Source organism: Saccostrea echinata, unplaced genomic scaffold, assembly GCF_033153115.1.
Source record: "Saccostrea echinata isolate AGI-Se365-2 ecotype Australia unplaced genomic scaffold, CSIRO_AGI_Sech_v1 ptg000016l, whole genome shotgun sequence".
Classification (NCBI taxonomy): Eukaryota; Metazoa; Mollusca; class Bivalvia; order Ostreida; family Ostreidae; genus Saccostrea; species Saccostrea echinata.
The window spans coordinates 27,311,859-27,329,779 of record NW_026889765.1 but is presented as its reverse complement, the minus strand read 5'-3'; the positions used below and the strand labels follow the sequence as shown (position 1 = coordinate 27,329,779).

At 33.3% G+C, this 17,921-nt stretch overlaps 1 protein-coding gene across 1 annotated transcript; it reads left to right on the top strand.

Moving 5' to 3' along the window:
- The first annotated feature begins 12,510 nt into the window (after nucleotides 1-12,510).
- On the top strand, nucleotides 12,511-14,571 carry LOC133188268 (uncharacterized). Its single transcript, XM_061323640.1, has one exon. It carries the CDS (start codon nucleotides 12,526-12,528, stop codon nucleotides 14,569-14,571), a length of 2,046 nt encoding a protein of 681 aa, XP_061179624.1. The 5' UTR covers nucleotides 12,511-12,525.
- The last annotated feature ends 3,350 nt before the right edge of the window (nucleotides 14,572-17,921 follow it).

The following is a 17,921-nucleotide window of genomic DNA, read 5'->3' as shown; positions in this document are numbered from 1 at the left end:
AATTCTGTTAACAGGGTATAAAAAGGACCCCCGAAGATTGTAAAGGTGGGATTAGGGGCTTAGAAAGAGTAAGCATCCCTCTCACCCGCCGTGAACCCTATGAAAAAAGCAGGTAAACGGAACAATCCGTTGTCGAATTTAGTAAAACCAAAGGCCAAAAAATTGACCCAATTAAGGGTTAAAATTGTTGACAGGGGCATTGGTACGACCATTGAATTTACGAAATGCTGACTTTAAGCGAGGTTATTGAAACCCCTGTAACATCAGCTTATCTGTCAGTAGAATGCCTCGATTTTAAAAATTAATCGTGCTCTTTGATATCGAATGAAATGGTAAATCTTAACATCATATGCAAATGATAGCGAAATATTACTGCATAAATAAGGAAAGTTGATGATGGAAAAGGCTGAAGTCATCCTATCTGTCAGACAATTTAGTTGATTGTTGGACTTTATCGTCTATAGTCATTAGAACGTCGAAATGTGAAGCAGACATACATAAAAAGGACACAAAATTTCTGCATGTCTGAAATATATATACAATCGTATAATGTGCATTCAATTTTCTTTTCTTTTCAAATATATAAAAGTAATAAAAACTAGAAACTCATTGCGAGCAATGAGAGGTCTTCCGTCCGATTTTGAAAGTAAAAACGTAAATTCAAGCTAAAAAGGTGATAAAAGAAATTCAGACACTTTGGAGATTTAACCCTGGTTGTCAGCATGAAAATCCAACGTGCTAACCATTAATCATTCACTTTTTTTGCATCACTTCCTCTCACGACCAGAAGTAACGGCGATACAAGATTTCCTCGCGATTCAAATAAACTGATGAATGACTATCAGTTCTGAAAGTTTTAGACTTCAGTCGTTTACTGTTGCCGAGCAATTTCTAATTCTGAGGACAGGTAAACACGCGACCGGAAGTGAATTTTATAAAAAATCTCTGACGTTCCATACATTTGCAGTATCTACAAAATGCATAAAAACATTTCAAGTACTTTATCGATAAGCAATATTTATGAGAAGGTTAAATATCGAAGTAACGTAGCTTATCACCTAAAACCGGAAGTTGACGTTTTTGTTTCCGGTGGAATCTAACATGTGTCAAAACAGCGAAAGAGATGCAATAAAGTGATGCAAACTTTAATTTAAAAAAGAAAAGTTAAAATTTTTGATTTCTTTGATCACTTCCTGTGACGACCGGAAGTTACGACGGACGCGTTTAACCAAAATGGTTTTGCCTACTCCTCAAGGTCTGCTACTCATAAGAATTTGGTGTTTTAATCTTTTACCTGTTTTTGAGATCTCGCTCAGACAATTTTTCATTTTGAGGACAGAAAAACACGCGATCGGAAGTGAATTTCTGAAAGATATTTCAGTTTACTCTAGAACTTTGCAGTCTGAATAACATATTTAAAATTCATTTCAAATACGTTATCTATAAAGAATATTTATAGGAAAGTAAAATACTCAAATTTTGTAGTTTTTCTCTTATAACCGGAAGTTTTCGTTTTTGTTTCCGGTGGGACCAACATCTTTCGAATCTGCGAAAAAGATGCAATAAAGTGATGCAATCTTTACATAAAAAAAGAAAAGTTGAAATTTTCGATTTCTTTGATCACTTCCTGTGACGACCGGAAGTGACGGCTGACGCTCTGAACCCAAATGGTTTTTGCTACATCTTAAGGTCTGTTGCTCATATAAGTCTGGTGTCTTAATCTCTTACCGTTTCCGAGATCTTGCTCAGACAACTTCACATTTTGAGGACAGAAAAACACGCGACCGGAAGTGAATTTTTGAAAGATATTTGAGGTTACTCTAGACATTAGCTGTCTGAATAACATGTTCAAAATTTATTCCAAATACTTTATCTACAATAGATATTAATGGGAAAGAAAAATACTCAAATTATGTCGTTTTTCTCTTATAACCGGAAGTTGACGTTTTTGTTTCCGGTGGAACCAACATATTTCAAAACTACAAAAGAGATGCAATAAAATGATGTAAGAATTGATTTAAAAAAGGAAAGTTGAAATTTAACGATTTCTTTGATCACTTCCGTAAGCGACCGGAAGTGCCGACGACAGACGAAAAGGTGCCCTCTCCAATTTAAAAGTCAAGTTCTATCATCTCTAACAAGTCTCCAGTTAATATCTTTAGCCATTCTCGAGAACACTCGCGGACAAAATTGCATTTTAAAATCAGAAAATTGTCCATAACTTGGCACTGGAACCGAGTTTACCAAAAAACGGAATTTTATATAAAATTCATATCAAGACCTTTTATCCCTGAAAATTTCAAGGAAATTCATTGAATAGTTTTCGAGAAATCGCGTGCACAAAATTTTGTCTAAAAAAAAAAGAATAATAATAATAATAACTAGAAATTCATTGCGAGCAATGAGAGGTCTTCCGTCCGATTCTGAAAATAAAATCAAATATTCACTTTGAAAAAGTGATAAAAGAAATTCAGCGTGAAAATCCAAGAAAGCTAACCATTATCCATTCACTTTTTTGAATCACTTCCTGTCACGACCGGAAGTACGGTGATAAAAGATTTTCTCACGGTTTAAATAAACTGATGACTGACTATCAGACCTGAAAGTTTTAGACTTCAGTCGTTTACTGTTGCCGAGCAATATTGTGAGAACAAATTCTAATTCTGAGGACAGGTAATCACTCGACCGGAAGTGAATTTTATAAAAATCTCTGCAAACTTTTTCAATCAAAAAGATGAAAACATACATAAAACTCCTAGAAGACTCTCTATTAACACTGTAAATCCCAGAGAAAAATACTGAAAAACAAAAAAGTTGCAAATTTAACATTTTTGAATTCACTTCCGTTTGCGACCGGAAGTAAGAACGACGGAAATTAATGGTCGATCAATATATCTACATTTGATGCTCTATCACCTCAGCAAGTTTCATATTGATATCTTTAGCCATTCTCTGATGATACTGTTTACTTTCTTTTATTCTTTATGTATTCAACTTTTTATTTCATGTAATTCCACAGGCATGTCCATGTAATCTTTTTCTGCACTTCTATATACTTCTGCATCAGACCATTTGTCTACTACGAAAGGTTGATCACGATACATTATTTCGCGCGAAACGTCACGGGTAAATATTCGCGCATATCCTTTTGAATGTATTTTCTATTGAATGGTGATAGCTTCAATGAAATTTCAAAATGTATGTTCTTATAACCTGAATATCGAGCTTGAGAAAGTATATTTATCATATTGTACTTATTATATATCGTATGGATAAGTAACACTAAAGCAGTGATTTAGGTAAGATTTTCTACAAGTTTTATTTTCCTGTGTACCCTCAAAGTGGACTATCCCGATTAGTTACACATTCATGAAAAGACTGGAATGTTTCGTCCAAAAACATGTCTCCTGCGACGGTCAAGGAATCTGATACCATTTATGTTCAATAACAACATCTTTTAGAAAAAGAATATTTAAATCATTTTCATTAAACAATCTTTAAAAAAAATGGTTTTCTTATTTTTGTCTTTTCTGTTCATTTAATATGACACAAGCCTGCATGGGGAAAAAACAATGGCCACGTAATAATTACTATATATTGATTGCTTTAGTCAGGCAAGTTTCTTGAAAAGCTATTACTTATAACCATGGTTTAGGATCAGTTTTTCCGTGGTGTAAAACAAAAGGTTGTAGTTATCGTATTTTTACTTGTAGTCATGTCGTTTTTCTACTTTGAGATACAGACAAGAACAATTATAGTAGACGTTTGAGGAAACCCCGGATTAAAACTCTAATTCGAAACAGAATTGCAACGTAATTATGATGTGACAATCCAACAATTCCTCCACATTTCTTTGATCCTTATGGTACTTTCATTCAAACAAACGCTCAGCTGACTCCATAAATTCTGACCTACTTATCGGAGTTTACGAAGACAGCCGCCATTTTGGACCCGCTTCAAATTTAGAAATGCGAATATCTAGAGTTTGGATTGATCAATTCTAAAATAAATTATATATTAAGCATTTTCAGAAGAGTCTCTATTAACCTTATTAAAATAAAAGAAAAATATAGAAAAACAAAAAAGTTTAAAAATACGACTTTTTTAAATTCGCATTCGGTAACGACCGGAAGTACTGACGACGCACAAAAAGGTGATTCCCCTCATCTAGAAGAAATTACCTATCATCTCTAACAAGTCTCCAGTTCATATCTTAAACCATTTTTGAAGAAAAGGGGGGACAAAATTTCATTTTAAAATCAGAAAACTGTCAATAACTTAGCACCGGAAGCGATTTTTCCAAATTTTCCTTCTGATGAACAAAGTCCATTTGACGACACATAATTCCTGAAAGTTTCATTTAAAACCACTGAATAGTTTTTGAGAAATCGCCTGCACAAAATTTTGGGGGAAAAAATAATAAGAAGAAGAAGAAACAGTAGAATCACTATAAGGTCTTCCGTGAAGACAGAAGACCTTAATAATAAGAAACAATAGAATCACTATAAGGTCTTCCGTGGAGACGGAAGACCTTAATGAATCCCAGTATAATGTAAATTCAAGTCTGTTTACATGGTCGTCTGAGAATAGGATACATACATGTAAGAGGAATATTTTTTTTACTCTATTTTAAAACATTGATGCATTTGTCAAATCAATATGGAAACATTTCAATACAGTGTATATTGAAGTAGATTAATATGTTTTCAATTTATCATTAAGGCAGACCATTTTATTGACCTTCCAGGTGAACATAAGGATTTATTTTTCCTACATTGAACTAAAAATAGATTGAAAACAATTCTGAAAAGTTATTTCATCTGAATCAAAATTCCACTCAAGGCAACATAATATTCAGGCACAAAGAATAGGAGAAGGGGGAGAGATTGCCCCCTCCCCACTTTTTCTGAATGTAAATTTTAGCAATTTCTAGTTTGAAAATGTTCATCGAAAGTCTTGTAACCACCCTCTCTTTTTAATACAGTATGGTTAAAAAAAAACTCTCCTACTTGAGTGGACAAGGTGCACATAACATTCAGGAGCATAAAATCAGGGGTGGGGTGGGGTGGGGTGTCCTCCCCCTTCCATTTTCATGAACGTAAATTTTTTTTTTATTTTTTTTTTTTTTTTATTATTATTTTTTTTGCTTGAATATGTTCCTTGCAAGTCTGGATGCTCTACCCCCAACTTTTTGATACAGTAGAGTAAACGGAAATCCCCCTTACATCAATGAACTTTTTGAGGGGTTCATCAAGCATATTTCTAAGGTAACTTGTCATTTTTGCCTCTTATAATGCCCCATTTCCCTTTTCGATGTTATGCCTGATATTTATTTCCTACATTGCACCTAAATACATTTCAAATGCAAAATAAATACTGGTTATGCTTATGTTAACTCCGATTCTCTCACTTTGTTGTTTGGCTGGGACTTGAGAAAATGTAAACAAGAAACGACATGTCTGCTTAATCAGTTTGTATCAATTTATTCGTTGAATCATATAAAAAAAACAATTATTGCTGTTTTTTTCTGTCAATACGATGATTTTCCACCATCGAAAAACAATGTTCTCCTCGCCTTTAGGCTCGATAAATCTTTTACTACTTTAGATTCTGAATTATCGCATTGTCCTTAAAATAGCAATAATTGTATAATGTAATGAGATCAACAAATCGTCAATTTATTCCCAATTAAGGTCAGGTGAGCATTTTGGCCAATAGGTCTCTTGATTGACTGATTTGTTTTTGCCCCCTTAAAATTTCAATTCTAATCCATAAGGGGTCATTATTTTACGGGAGTCATTTTTCTTCAGGTAGGGTAAATTTTTAGGGTGATGACACTTTTTCTACGGGCAAAAGGGTCTTTTTCGACGTCGAATAATGACTGGGGGTCAATTTTTGCCGTTGAATAATGACCGGGGGTCGTTTTTCGACGGCGAAAAATGACCCTCGACGGCGAAAAATGACCCCCGGTCATTTTCCTATGGGGGTCATTATTCGTCTTTACACCGGCGTAAACATAAAATATAGCGACTTTACTAATTTGAAAACGATTTAACCATTCCTTAAGAAGAATTACGGTTCTAAGAAGTCTTTTTAATTATACAATGCATTATTTAATTTCACAAACTATGAAGATGAAGATGGAAGGGGGGGGGGAGGGGTTACACCCACTCGAGGAGGTAGTTGACATGATGTATTTAGCTACATAACTACCTTTAATAAATTTCTTCATAAAAGATTGCCTTATTAGAGATTCATCTTAACACCATCTCTTAAGTTTTCACAATCCTGCAGTTATACACATTTGATTGTAGTATTTTGAGTATGAGGTATTGTAAATCGACTATTCGATATACATTTTGTGTCATAATTTTGACATAAAAGCTATTTTTCCCAACATTTTTTTTTTTGGATGGGGGGAGTAATTTTTCCACAAAAGCACAGTTATCTTCTTAAACTTTGGTTAATATCCATATCAAAAAAATTAATTCATCGTAAAACCAAGTAGGCTTTTTAAAAAAAAATTATCGTGCTCGAAAATTCCATTACGATTTTAGGTTGTAAACAAGTTTCTCAGATGGAATTTTTGTTCACTGAATACCCTGCCCCCTCCCCCGTTCAAAAAAATCACGGACCCGCGCCTGCGTCCAGAAAAAGTTGTTAACGTTCAAAAGACGAAAAAGATTCCAACTGATTTCGTAAATATACTTGGAAATTGAATACTAATTAAAAGAGTTTTTTACCTTCGGGACTAGGGACAGCAAAGTCACTCAAAGCTTCTGAGAATTAGCTGTCAGAGAAACTTGACTCGGAATTGATTGTAATTTTACAATTATTACGCCCATGTATGACATTGTATTAATGTTTAAACAATTAATGATAAATTTCTGGCAATTTCAAAATGAATACTTGCCTTTTTTAATTTATCGGGAAAAATAATAAGAATCCGCATTTCTAAAAATAAATGCTAAATTTTTAGGAACAAACTGAATGACGTACAAGGTAATGTTATTCAAGAAATGGGGAAAAAATCTTTATTTTTTCATGATGGTGCATTTTGTGTTTTATGTTACGGATTCTTAATAATTAAGTAGTCCATCATATGCCCAGTTACATATACATATACAAGTACATAAAATTGTAACGGGTTCTCTCTCTCTCTCTCTCTCTCTCTCTCTCTCTCTCTCTTTGTGTGTGTGTGTGTATCAAAAAGGGGGTGAGTGGATAATGATAACATTTCAAAATACATATTTTCTTTCCATTCATTTACAAGAACATTTATTTCTTTTCTTAGACCTTAAATTTTGGAGTTTAATCGGGTGGTATGTTGTAAGACGTTAATATTTTATAATAATTAGATTAAGGTGCATGACTTCTACAAGGTCCCTAAAAATTCATGTAATTTTTCATTAAAGTTTATGTTTCGCTTGTGCAATGCAGCGTTGCCAAGGACTTAGTCTTGAGACTAAGCGTATTGTTTACGACTAGACTTACGCCACTTCGTGAAACGCAAATTACGCCCGACTAAGTTTTGGCGTAAGCCCCGGAAGTACACCTAAGTTAAGGCTTATATTTACGACTTTTGATGAAACGGGCCCCTGGAATGGCTGGTATATATATATATACATATTTTTTATTCTCATATAATGGAAGTACAATGTAACATCTCTCTTGAGAGAGAAAGAGAGAGGATGAGAATCTCAGAAAGTTAATGGGTAATATTTTAAAAGCATGCAGAGTTAAATTGTTTTCCTTGATATTTTGATCTAAAACTAATAAGACATATATTTAATGTTATAATTTAGTGGCGATGTCTTTAAAAAAGTACTATCATTTTAAATAATTTAATTTTTTCATACGCATTTCGTTTCATTACTGTTCTGTTAATTAGTGGCTCAGATTTGACTTGAAACAACTAAAATTGAAATGACTCAATGGAATTTCTTGGATATTGAATCAACGGCGTGATTATTGGACACATTTTTATATACTGAAAAATATTAGCGCACTCTTTCTACAGTACATCTTTCAAAATGATGTGCGAGGTGCAGTTGCCATTAATTGTGCATTTTATCGTTCTAACTTTTCTCGCGCAATATGGCGACAGTGACCATAGAGGAAAAAAGTTTACTTACAGGTTGCTAGTCTATGATAGGGAAAAACTATGCATGAAATAAACGTAAAATGTGAAATGTTTTTGTTATAACAAGCTGGACATAACTGTCGTATAAATAAAGTCATCCACGTAGCATTATCTATATTTAGAGATAACTCTTCATGCGTCGTGGGTATTTAAATGTCCTTCTCGATATAGGGAATAATCACGAGTTTCTGCAACACCCTCTTATGAATAATCAATCAAAAGACAAATATATTAAAAACGAATCATTACATAAATACATATATGCAAAAATTAGTCAATTTGGCATTTGTAAATTATATTTATTCAATAGAACTTGAAAATGCAGTTTTTTAAAGTATAATGAGAATGGTTAATACTCTGTACCATTTGATTTCCATGTGTTTTCATTAAATCAGCCGCTTCAGATTTGCTGGAGGCTGTGAGGTGCTGGAATGTCCTTTATTTACAAGGAACATATATATCATTGTTTGGCTGTGAGATTAAATCTATTTCTGCATGATATCTCTTCCATCTCTTTATAAGCCATGCCTGCTGTTCACAACACAAAAAATAAAATGATGTATATTGAAAGTGTAACAGGAAAGTAAAGAAAAAAGTTTTAAAGTTTGTGTTCCATCAAAGCAAAAGTCTTACACATGAATTTCTCAACCAAAACTTCTGCAGCAGTTCAATATTTCATACCCCCACCCCCACCTCCTCTACAGGCTTGTATCAACAACTGATCAGGCTATATTTGGATTGCTGTATATCAAATTATTTTGTGAGCCTTGATGCACAAAACTAATGCCGGTGATGATTTGTTCTATCTTTTAAAATCTAGTTGTTTTATTATTAATAAGTTTTTAATTCAAGTTGTTAAGCTATCTATATAAGTTCTTCCTACTTTTAAAATACTTGAACCATAGAATGTTTAGTTTGTATATACATGTAAGGGTATAGGTATAAAAGAGAAATTCGGATCTTGGATACGCCAATGAATATATAAATACGATGTGCAGATTTTAAGAAAGGTTTGCCAATGATTGGCATATTCTAATTCGAAAAGGGCGAATTACTCTAAGGGCAAGAACTCTCTAGAATTCTCGCGCATGCTTAGCCTGACGTAAGCCCATGGCATCCGATTTAACACCGCTTATATATTTTCTGCGTGGACCTTGTGAGGATGTTTTGTTGTTCGAAAATAAAATGCACAAGGTTAACAAATACTTTTAAATTATTTCAATGACATTTTGTTGATTGGCACAAACTTTAATTCCTGATATTTGCCGTTATCAGTATGTTTCGCCTCATGAATATTCATCAAATAACGCCGACTTACAACTAATTCGTACATAAACCGATTCGTATATAAGGAGTCAATATACAGAAGTCAATTTGTACACAAATTTGAAAAGTCAATTCATACAAATGGCTGATTTTTACATGGTTAACAAATACTCTTGAGTTATTTCAATGATATTTTGTTGATGGGCACAAACTTTAATTCCTGATATTTGCCGTTATCAATATTTTTCGCCTCATGAATATTCATCAAACAACGCCGACTCACAACTAATTCGTACATAAACCGATTCGTATATAAGGAGTCAATGTTTGGTGGCAGAGGATAGTTTTTTTAATGCCAAACATGTGCCGAGGGGGTACACATATACATGCGATCCATAAAAACATATACATGGAGACAGTTTTCCAAGCGAGCAGGATAAAACACCCAGTAGTTTGTAAATCAATGCATGCCCTAATGAAAATTCACCAATTGATATGGGGCCATTCACCTCCCCTCTGAGATACATACCTTCTTCTAAGGCCTACTGCTTTTCAGCTGAATTTCCTCTGCAACTGACCACGTGTCTTAGTTTCGCATTTACAACTCTGTATATTATAAGTGTCATAGTGACACCTACATGTTGCACATCATTTTTTTCAGCAAGCACTCTGCTACATTGCAAATATGTCCCATAATTATTCTAATCATTTTTCTACTTAAAATATCACATCAAACAGAGGATATATCAGTTTTTTAAGAAATTTGACCGGGTCTTTAGTACGAAACTATCCCCTGCCACCTTTAACTTTCAAAGTTTGCTTTTCAATTAAAATAACTTTCCATATTTAGAAATTGCAATCAATTCTGAGTAAAAGTATACTAAATATGTCTTTTTTCAATGAAAAATAAAAAAAAGTTAGAGGCAAATAAGTGACCCCACCAATTGACGGTCAACCACCTTAACCCCATATTATTTGTGTTACTTCAAAAATGACCAACTCCTACAATCCAAAAGAAACTATTTATCATCAAAACAGTGTTTAATGGTAACTTTGATCAATTTCAAATGCAGCTACATATAAAAAATTCAATAAGAATTGCATGCCTTGATGAAATGTACTCACATGTAACACATACTCTCCTATTTTTGATGTTTTGAGAAATCCCATTTTACCTCTTAATTGCTTGAATTTATACATCTATAGCTTGTTTGCAAAAAGAAAACCTAATCTATTTTCAGGATATTTATTGTAATATACAAAAACCCCTCTTGCATCAAAGGTTCAAGAAGAAGTGTCCTGGAAATTGCAGTTATCTACCCTACCCCTCCAACCATTACCTGATTCTATTGAAAATATACTGTGGAAATCTGATTTTTCTGAGTATATTACATTCAATTTCAACATATCTGAAGGATCAAATACATGCATTTGATTCCCCTGAATATTTAAAGTGATCATCCTGTCATTACTTGGCATTTGTGAGTAAATTTCAGGTGCTTAATAGAATCCAATAATTACATGAAAATGTACATATTTTTGATATTTGTTTCATTAAATATGCAAAAAGTCCATCTGTTTTGTTTTAATTTAAAGAAAAATGTATAATCTATATGAAAATAATGAAAAGTTTAAGTTCTATCACATTATGGAAGACAAATGAGGGGGGAAATGAAGGGGAGGGATGTAATCATCAATAGTAAAATGGGTCTTTAGTACGAAACTTACCCCCTGCCACATTTGATGCAATCCACAAAAGTCAATTTTTACACAAATTTGAAAAGTCAATTCATACAAACGGCTGATTTTGTACATGGTTAACAAATACTCTTGAGATATTTCAATGACATTTTGTTGAAGGGCATAAAGTTTAATTCCTGATATTTGCACTTATCCATATTCCTCGCCTCATGAATACTCATTTAATTACGCCGACCTACAACGAATTCATACACAAACCTATTCAAATATTCATATGCAAACAACAGAAGTCAATTCGTACATAATTTTTTCGGGGGTTTTTTAACATGACACACATGTGAAAATCATTTCATAAACACGGCTTTTTTTAAGTTTTGTTGATGTAAAATTTAAATAAATTTATTAATAGTCAGAAAGTTTGGGGAAACTCATTTATGGATAATGGTTTAAGATTTTAACTCCGAAATAAAATAATCATTGATAAACAACATACGCGCGGCGGTTTCTTAGTTTTGCGACAAACGCTTATTTCGAGATGTTCCCAATTTGATACTCCCTAATTACGAGATACACTATGCTTGGAAGTCGATCTCCAAATTTCTCCATTTCCAAAAGTACAATATGGTTCGAGGGCTCCACGTACATTCCTTGTTGCGGAACTGCATGTTTTATAAATATTTTTTTTTATCATCGTAATTGAAATTTTACGATGTCTTTTGATTGTTTGAATTTTTAGTTTCTGTTGTATACTATATTAGAAAAATGTATATTTTCGGAAAGGAAAAAAAAGTACACATTTTAAGCAGTAATAAAAGGATTGTTGGAGGCAGATACGATCCCATAAAATTTGCAAAGTTTATTTATTACGATTCTATCAAAAAAAAAAAATAAATAAACCATTGCCTAATTATTGGACCCAAAAACTACCGAACGGATGCTAATTTATCAAAGCTATAATTACAAAGACTGTGACAAACAAAAGTTATCCATATATTTCATTCGTATTTGAAAATTCTATCGTTCCTCGAATAAAATTTTACCTTTAAAAAGGGTAAGAAAAAAGACTACAAAAATACATGAACATGAAATATTAGGATTTTCTTGCGAATTCAGTGGGCTTAATTTACATCTTGGTCAGTCATCTCCGGCATGCTTGTGTTCACAAATTAAACTTTGTATTGCGCAATGTCAAACGGGGTCAGTGCAATAAAGATTACGTATGAGAAATAGCATCGTCGCAAACCACGGCAAAATTTCAAATAATGTCTCAAATAATGTTACTTGTATCTAAAAGTAATATGTTTCTCTTCACATAATCATTTTACGTCTACTATCAATTTGCATTGCAAAAATGCTGCATGTTTTTAAACATGTTATTAATTTATTACGTTTCTTTTTATAGATTATATATAAGAATGGACCATATTCCTCGTCTATCAGAAGTCCTGTATGTTGGTCTGTGTCGTAAGATAGGGACACCGACAGAAGTAGCCATCAGAAGGGACGTGACGGACATGTATGAGATGATAGAGAAACCTGTTAATATTCAAAAAGGATTTGTTAGGATTCAGAGTGGTAGTTCTAAAGAGGGGTTTAGGTTGAGGTCATCCGACATAGATAGAATGTTCTGGCCGTGTGATCTTAAACTAATATCTGATATTTCCCAGTCCCGGCTTTTTAATACTTCAAAACATATCATTGTGGTAATGGAAGATTCTGATACACCGCCAGGATTTGTCAGACTACGCCTTCTGACACCAGCACGACACATAGACACGATATTTCTTGTTCCCTTTGATGGTGGAGCTTATATATCTAGTTCTCTTTGGAGAGAAAGATATTTTCAGTTCATGTATGAGGTACGTCCCCCTTCTGAAAAAATCAGAATCCATGGTCCTTGTACTAGTGGTTTCACTGAATCTATAGAATTCGATGAAGCTCATTGTTTAGCCACTATGCCTTGGCCTAAACAATTAAGGAATTGGGTTGACAGATGTCAGAGGTACACCTGGCCGCCTTTACCTGTGTTAAAAATTATTTTAAGAAATGAATGTCACTGTGTGCCAATTGGAAGTAAAGGTGTTTCGACTTCTAACGAATTGGAATGGAGATTATCATTTTCTCTAGCTGAACAACAACTAGTGTGTACCATGAATCATACACAATTTTTATGTTACGGACTTCTGAAAATATTTCTGAAGGAAGTTATCAATTACAGGAAGGAACCATTACTGTGTTCATATTACATGAAGACCACGACGTTCTGGATTATGCAATTAAGACACGGTAGATGGTGTCCGAACAATTTACTCGACTGCTTTTGGAGATGTTTTAAATATCTCCTTCATTGTGTTTATCGTGGATTATTTCACAATTTTTTTATTCCTGAAAACAATATGTTCCTAAACAAAGTAGTTGGTAATGCACGTGAATCTCTTTTACAACAGCTTTATCAGTATTACAGAATGGGTGTGTCCTGCCTACTGCTTAGTCCGACTCTCAGATCAATCCTAGAACCTGCCCTCAGTAACCCGTCGTTTGTGTTATCCCCTTCTGAGGGGGAATTCATAGGTATTGCTGGTTTAGATTTATGTGTCTTGATTGAATTATTGAAATTATGTTTTTCTGCTCAACACATATGGGATTCTTATCTTTATTTGAAATCAATTAACACACTGTACCGGTTATCAATCTCACCACACCAGTTGTTAACATCACAGTATTGTACTGCTCAGACTCTTGTTCATTTAGCCTTCATAATGGCAAACAGTACTTCATGTTGCACGCATAAAAATATCTATAACCTAGATAGAATAATTTGCGGCATGTTGAAAATGGCAGCAAGATTAGGTCCTGTGTCTTATTTATTATATCTAGCATTGTATTATTATAGAACAGGGAGATATGACAAAACCCTACATGTAACTTATCTCACTAAACAGAGACTGTCACAGACTTTTATTATTTATACATATACTGATGAGCAAAGGTACAATGAAGCAGCCGTAGGTAATCCGTCTTTGTCTAGAAGAATGAGAGTATCCTGGGCGAATAATGTGGATTTAATTCATAATATACCCTGTATTGGAGAATTGTGTTTAGAACAAAATGTGAGTCAACGAAATGGAAGGTATCTGTTAAGTTTATCACCGTTTTTTATGGTAGAGATGTTGTCTGTATTATCTCATTATAGACTAGGTAATAGATCTCAGTGTTTACAGTCACTGACAGACCTACAGACAATGTTACTCTATGATAATGGGAAATATGTTCCTTTACTTTTAAGAGACATATCCTGGCAGGTACTAGGTATCTGTCAGCATGTGGTGGGGGACTTACACGGAGCATTACAGTCTTATGAAGAATCGCTTAGACAGGAACCATTCAACAAAATAAAAGAAGCTACAGATTGTAGAATAGGATGTGTTAATCAACAACTACAGAAAAATGCACGCATGTAAAATATGTTTTTCAATGTTTTTTAAAGAATTGTAGACCAGATTACGGCACTTATGTGAAAAAACTGTAAAAAAAAAAAAAAAAAAAAAAAAAAAAAAAAAAAAAGCACAGATGAAACTAAAAATAATACAAATTTTCTATCTTCTTTATAATCTTTACATTAAATCTTGCACTTACCTACACGAAGTTGACCATTCTAAAGGTTTATAAATTTAATTAATTTTGAGAACTGTTGTAGGACATCAAAATGAATTTTGTTTAAAACAAAAATTTTGTGCTTTTTGTCTTGGAGGTCAATAAATTCCAACTCATATAATGTTGTTAGCACATGAATAGTGTATGTACTAGTATAGCATCATTATCTGTAAAAATAACACAACTGTCTCGTTAATTTTACCTGCAAAATGATAACTGTGTTACACTTTTTCATTTTAAAATCTTTCATAAAGATTGAGATGTAAGTTAACCTGATGTCATAATTTTCCCTCAAATAAAAGTAAACTGGATATCTTTCTAATATATCCATTTTTGTAATCAAATTTGAAGTATATGTCTTCGAAAAGAAAACTTCAATAGCATTTATATATTTAATATATATATATATATATATATATATATATATATATATATATATATATATATATATATATATATATATATATATATATATATATATATATATATATATATATCAACTGAATATTTTCACTTTCATTTTTTGTGAAAAATACTTCCTTTAATCGTTCCTTTAACGTTCAACTAGTAAGAAACCGTTTTTCAAAGCCACCTGTGTAAAAGACTTCTTAAATGAAACATACCAAATGTACAGATCAATAAAACAGTATTTTAAGTACTTATCCCCGCTTATGCGGATTATGTATTTTTATGCCCCCGTAATCGAAGATTCGGGGGTATGTAATTTTTGCCCTATCCATCTGTCTGTCTGTTTGTCCGCAAAAACTTTAACCTTTCCCATAACTTTTGATTGGATGGCTTTCTTTTAGTAGCAACATAATATTGACCTTGTCCTTGGAGTTTGACCGACTTTTGCAACTTTTAACCAAACTTAAACCTTGGCCATAACTTTTGAACAAATTATGTAAGGACTTGCATACTTCATATGTGTATTCATTGTGACAAAACCTTTCATTGGGATAAATATTTTTGACACAAGAGCTACCATATGGGGGCATCAGTGTTTCATAAACTTTTCTGCAACAGTTCACGGGTTGCAACAGTTAATTCTCGAGAACTTTTGATAGTGATATTAAGCTGACGCTGTTCCTAGCAGAGACCAGAGGAGCTTATATTCGGTAGTAAGGTGTCCATCGTCTGTCCGGCTGTATGTTTGTCTATAAACAATATTTTTTAAATGCTCCTTCTTCAGTTTTGGTCCAATTTCAGTATCTCTTGTTAAACAAGTAGAATGCACTAAGAAACATTATTCAATACATCAGTTTTTATTTAGGTGCTGAATGTTGCCATGGTTATCAAAAATAGCATTTTTGTGAAAATCTTTCAGAAACCTACCCTACCTTCGTTTTGGTTTGAATTTTTGTAAATCTTTTTACTGAAGACTACAGTCATGTACAAATTTTGCATAAGAAATGTCAAAAATTGTGTAAAGGACAATTGATAATTTGAAATATCTTAAACATTAATAAAAGAATCATTTAAAATATTTCAACAGATCAATTGTCCTTCATAAAAATTTTGATATTTCTTATGCAAAACTTGCACATCTTTCAAGTACACATTTTGCATAAGAAAATCAATTAAAAAAAAGACACTACATTAAGATACAAAATTATATTTTTCGGTTTTAATTTCGATTAACAGTGATGCCATGGTTTATAAATAGGAAAATTTTCAAAATCTCTACTTTTTGGTAGAGTTTTGGTCTGATTGAAAAATTCGAACCCCCATCATAAGGATCAACTCCTTACTCCGCGACTCTAGAGTAAACGCTCTAACCACTGTGCCACGCGGGTGACTAATCAGTTACGTAGAGTATGGTTTACCAATTTTAATGTCTTTATACAAGAGGCCCTAGGGCCTTAACGGTTACCTGGGTATAATATAATAATCCATAGATTAAAACAGAATAAGCAGATAAAGAAAGCTATGTTGGCCAAAAGTAAGAGAAATAGGATAATCAGGGATCAGCAAAATATTAATTTAGTACTCAATAACAAATCTTAAAGTTGATCTAATTATTTGCCTGTACTTTCCCCCATTTGTCACTATCCCAATGCTGACTTAACAAAACAATAATTAGTCAGCCGACGGTCTGACTAGTTACGGTGGGATAAAACTGCAAGTGCGCTTGCGTAATTTGGAATTCTGGGAAAATGTTCTAAAGAAATTCATGCTATTTGCTCCAACCAAAGGGCGTGACTCTTCACAAACACCTTCTAAACAAAGACGCGACCTCGATCTATTTATAGACTGCATTGTTCTTCGTCGTTCTCGACGAAAAATTAAAGAAGAGATTGTTCCAAGTGGGAAATTTGATACTATGAAAATATTTCAGTGCTTCTTATAGAAGATGAAAAGTTTATATGCAGAGCACATTTGACACTTGATATATATACCCTCAATCGCCGTTGCAAGTTCACGGATTTGTGTGTATTCCTCTGAATGCCTGATGCAAGACTCCCTCGATCAATACCTTGCATAAGACATGTACGGGTCGGAATTCACACAACAATCCACTTGCACAAAGGTCCCAAAACAGTGAAAAAAAAAAGAATCTCTTTTCACTTTAATGATGAAAGTTATGAAAACGTCAGAAGATCACTTTAGATGTGTAAAGTCTTATAATTTACACAATGATAGACATGTAAGTGCCGCTTGTGCACGTGAACCGCGCCCACAGGTGAGAAACTGACCACAAGTAGAACTTGAGAGTAGAGAGAAACTGCGCGGATTTATAGACAGCCCCCCCCCCCCCCATTTAGAGAGAGTGAGCGAGATGGAATCCAGTATCATTTTAGGGTATACGTACTGTATGTATAAATATTTTGAATTTCCAGTTTATTACTTTATTTTGGAAGCAATTCTTTTCTTTCCTAATAACACTGAAACGAATGCTTAAATTTATAAATTGAATTAAATATACATACAGTATGCACCCCTCCCCCTTCCCCTATCATGCATTGCCTCGAACCTGCACTAATCTAATAATAATTAACACAATCTAACCCAAGGTCTACCTTCCCTTTAAGCATCATAATCTTTATCATTTATAGAATTTAACAGTAAAATTGAAAATGTATACATTCTTCAACGTTCAATGATTGGGATCACAGTGGCTTTGTTCATTTTTGAGACGAACTTTATCTCATGGCCG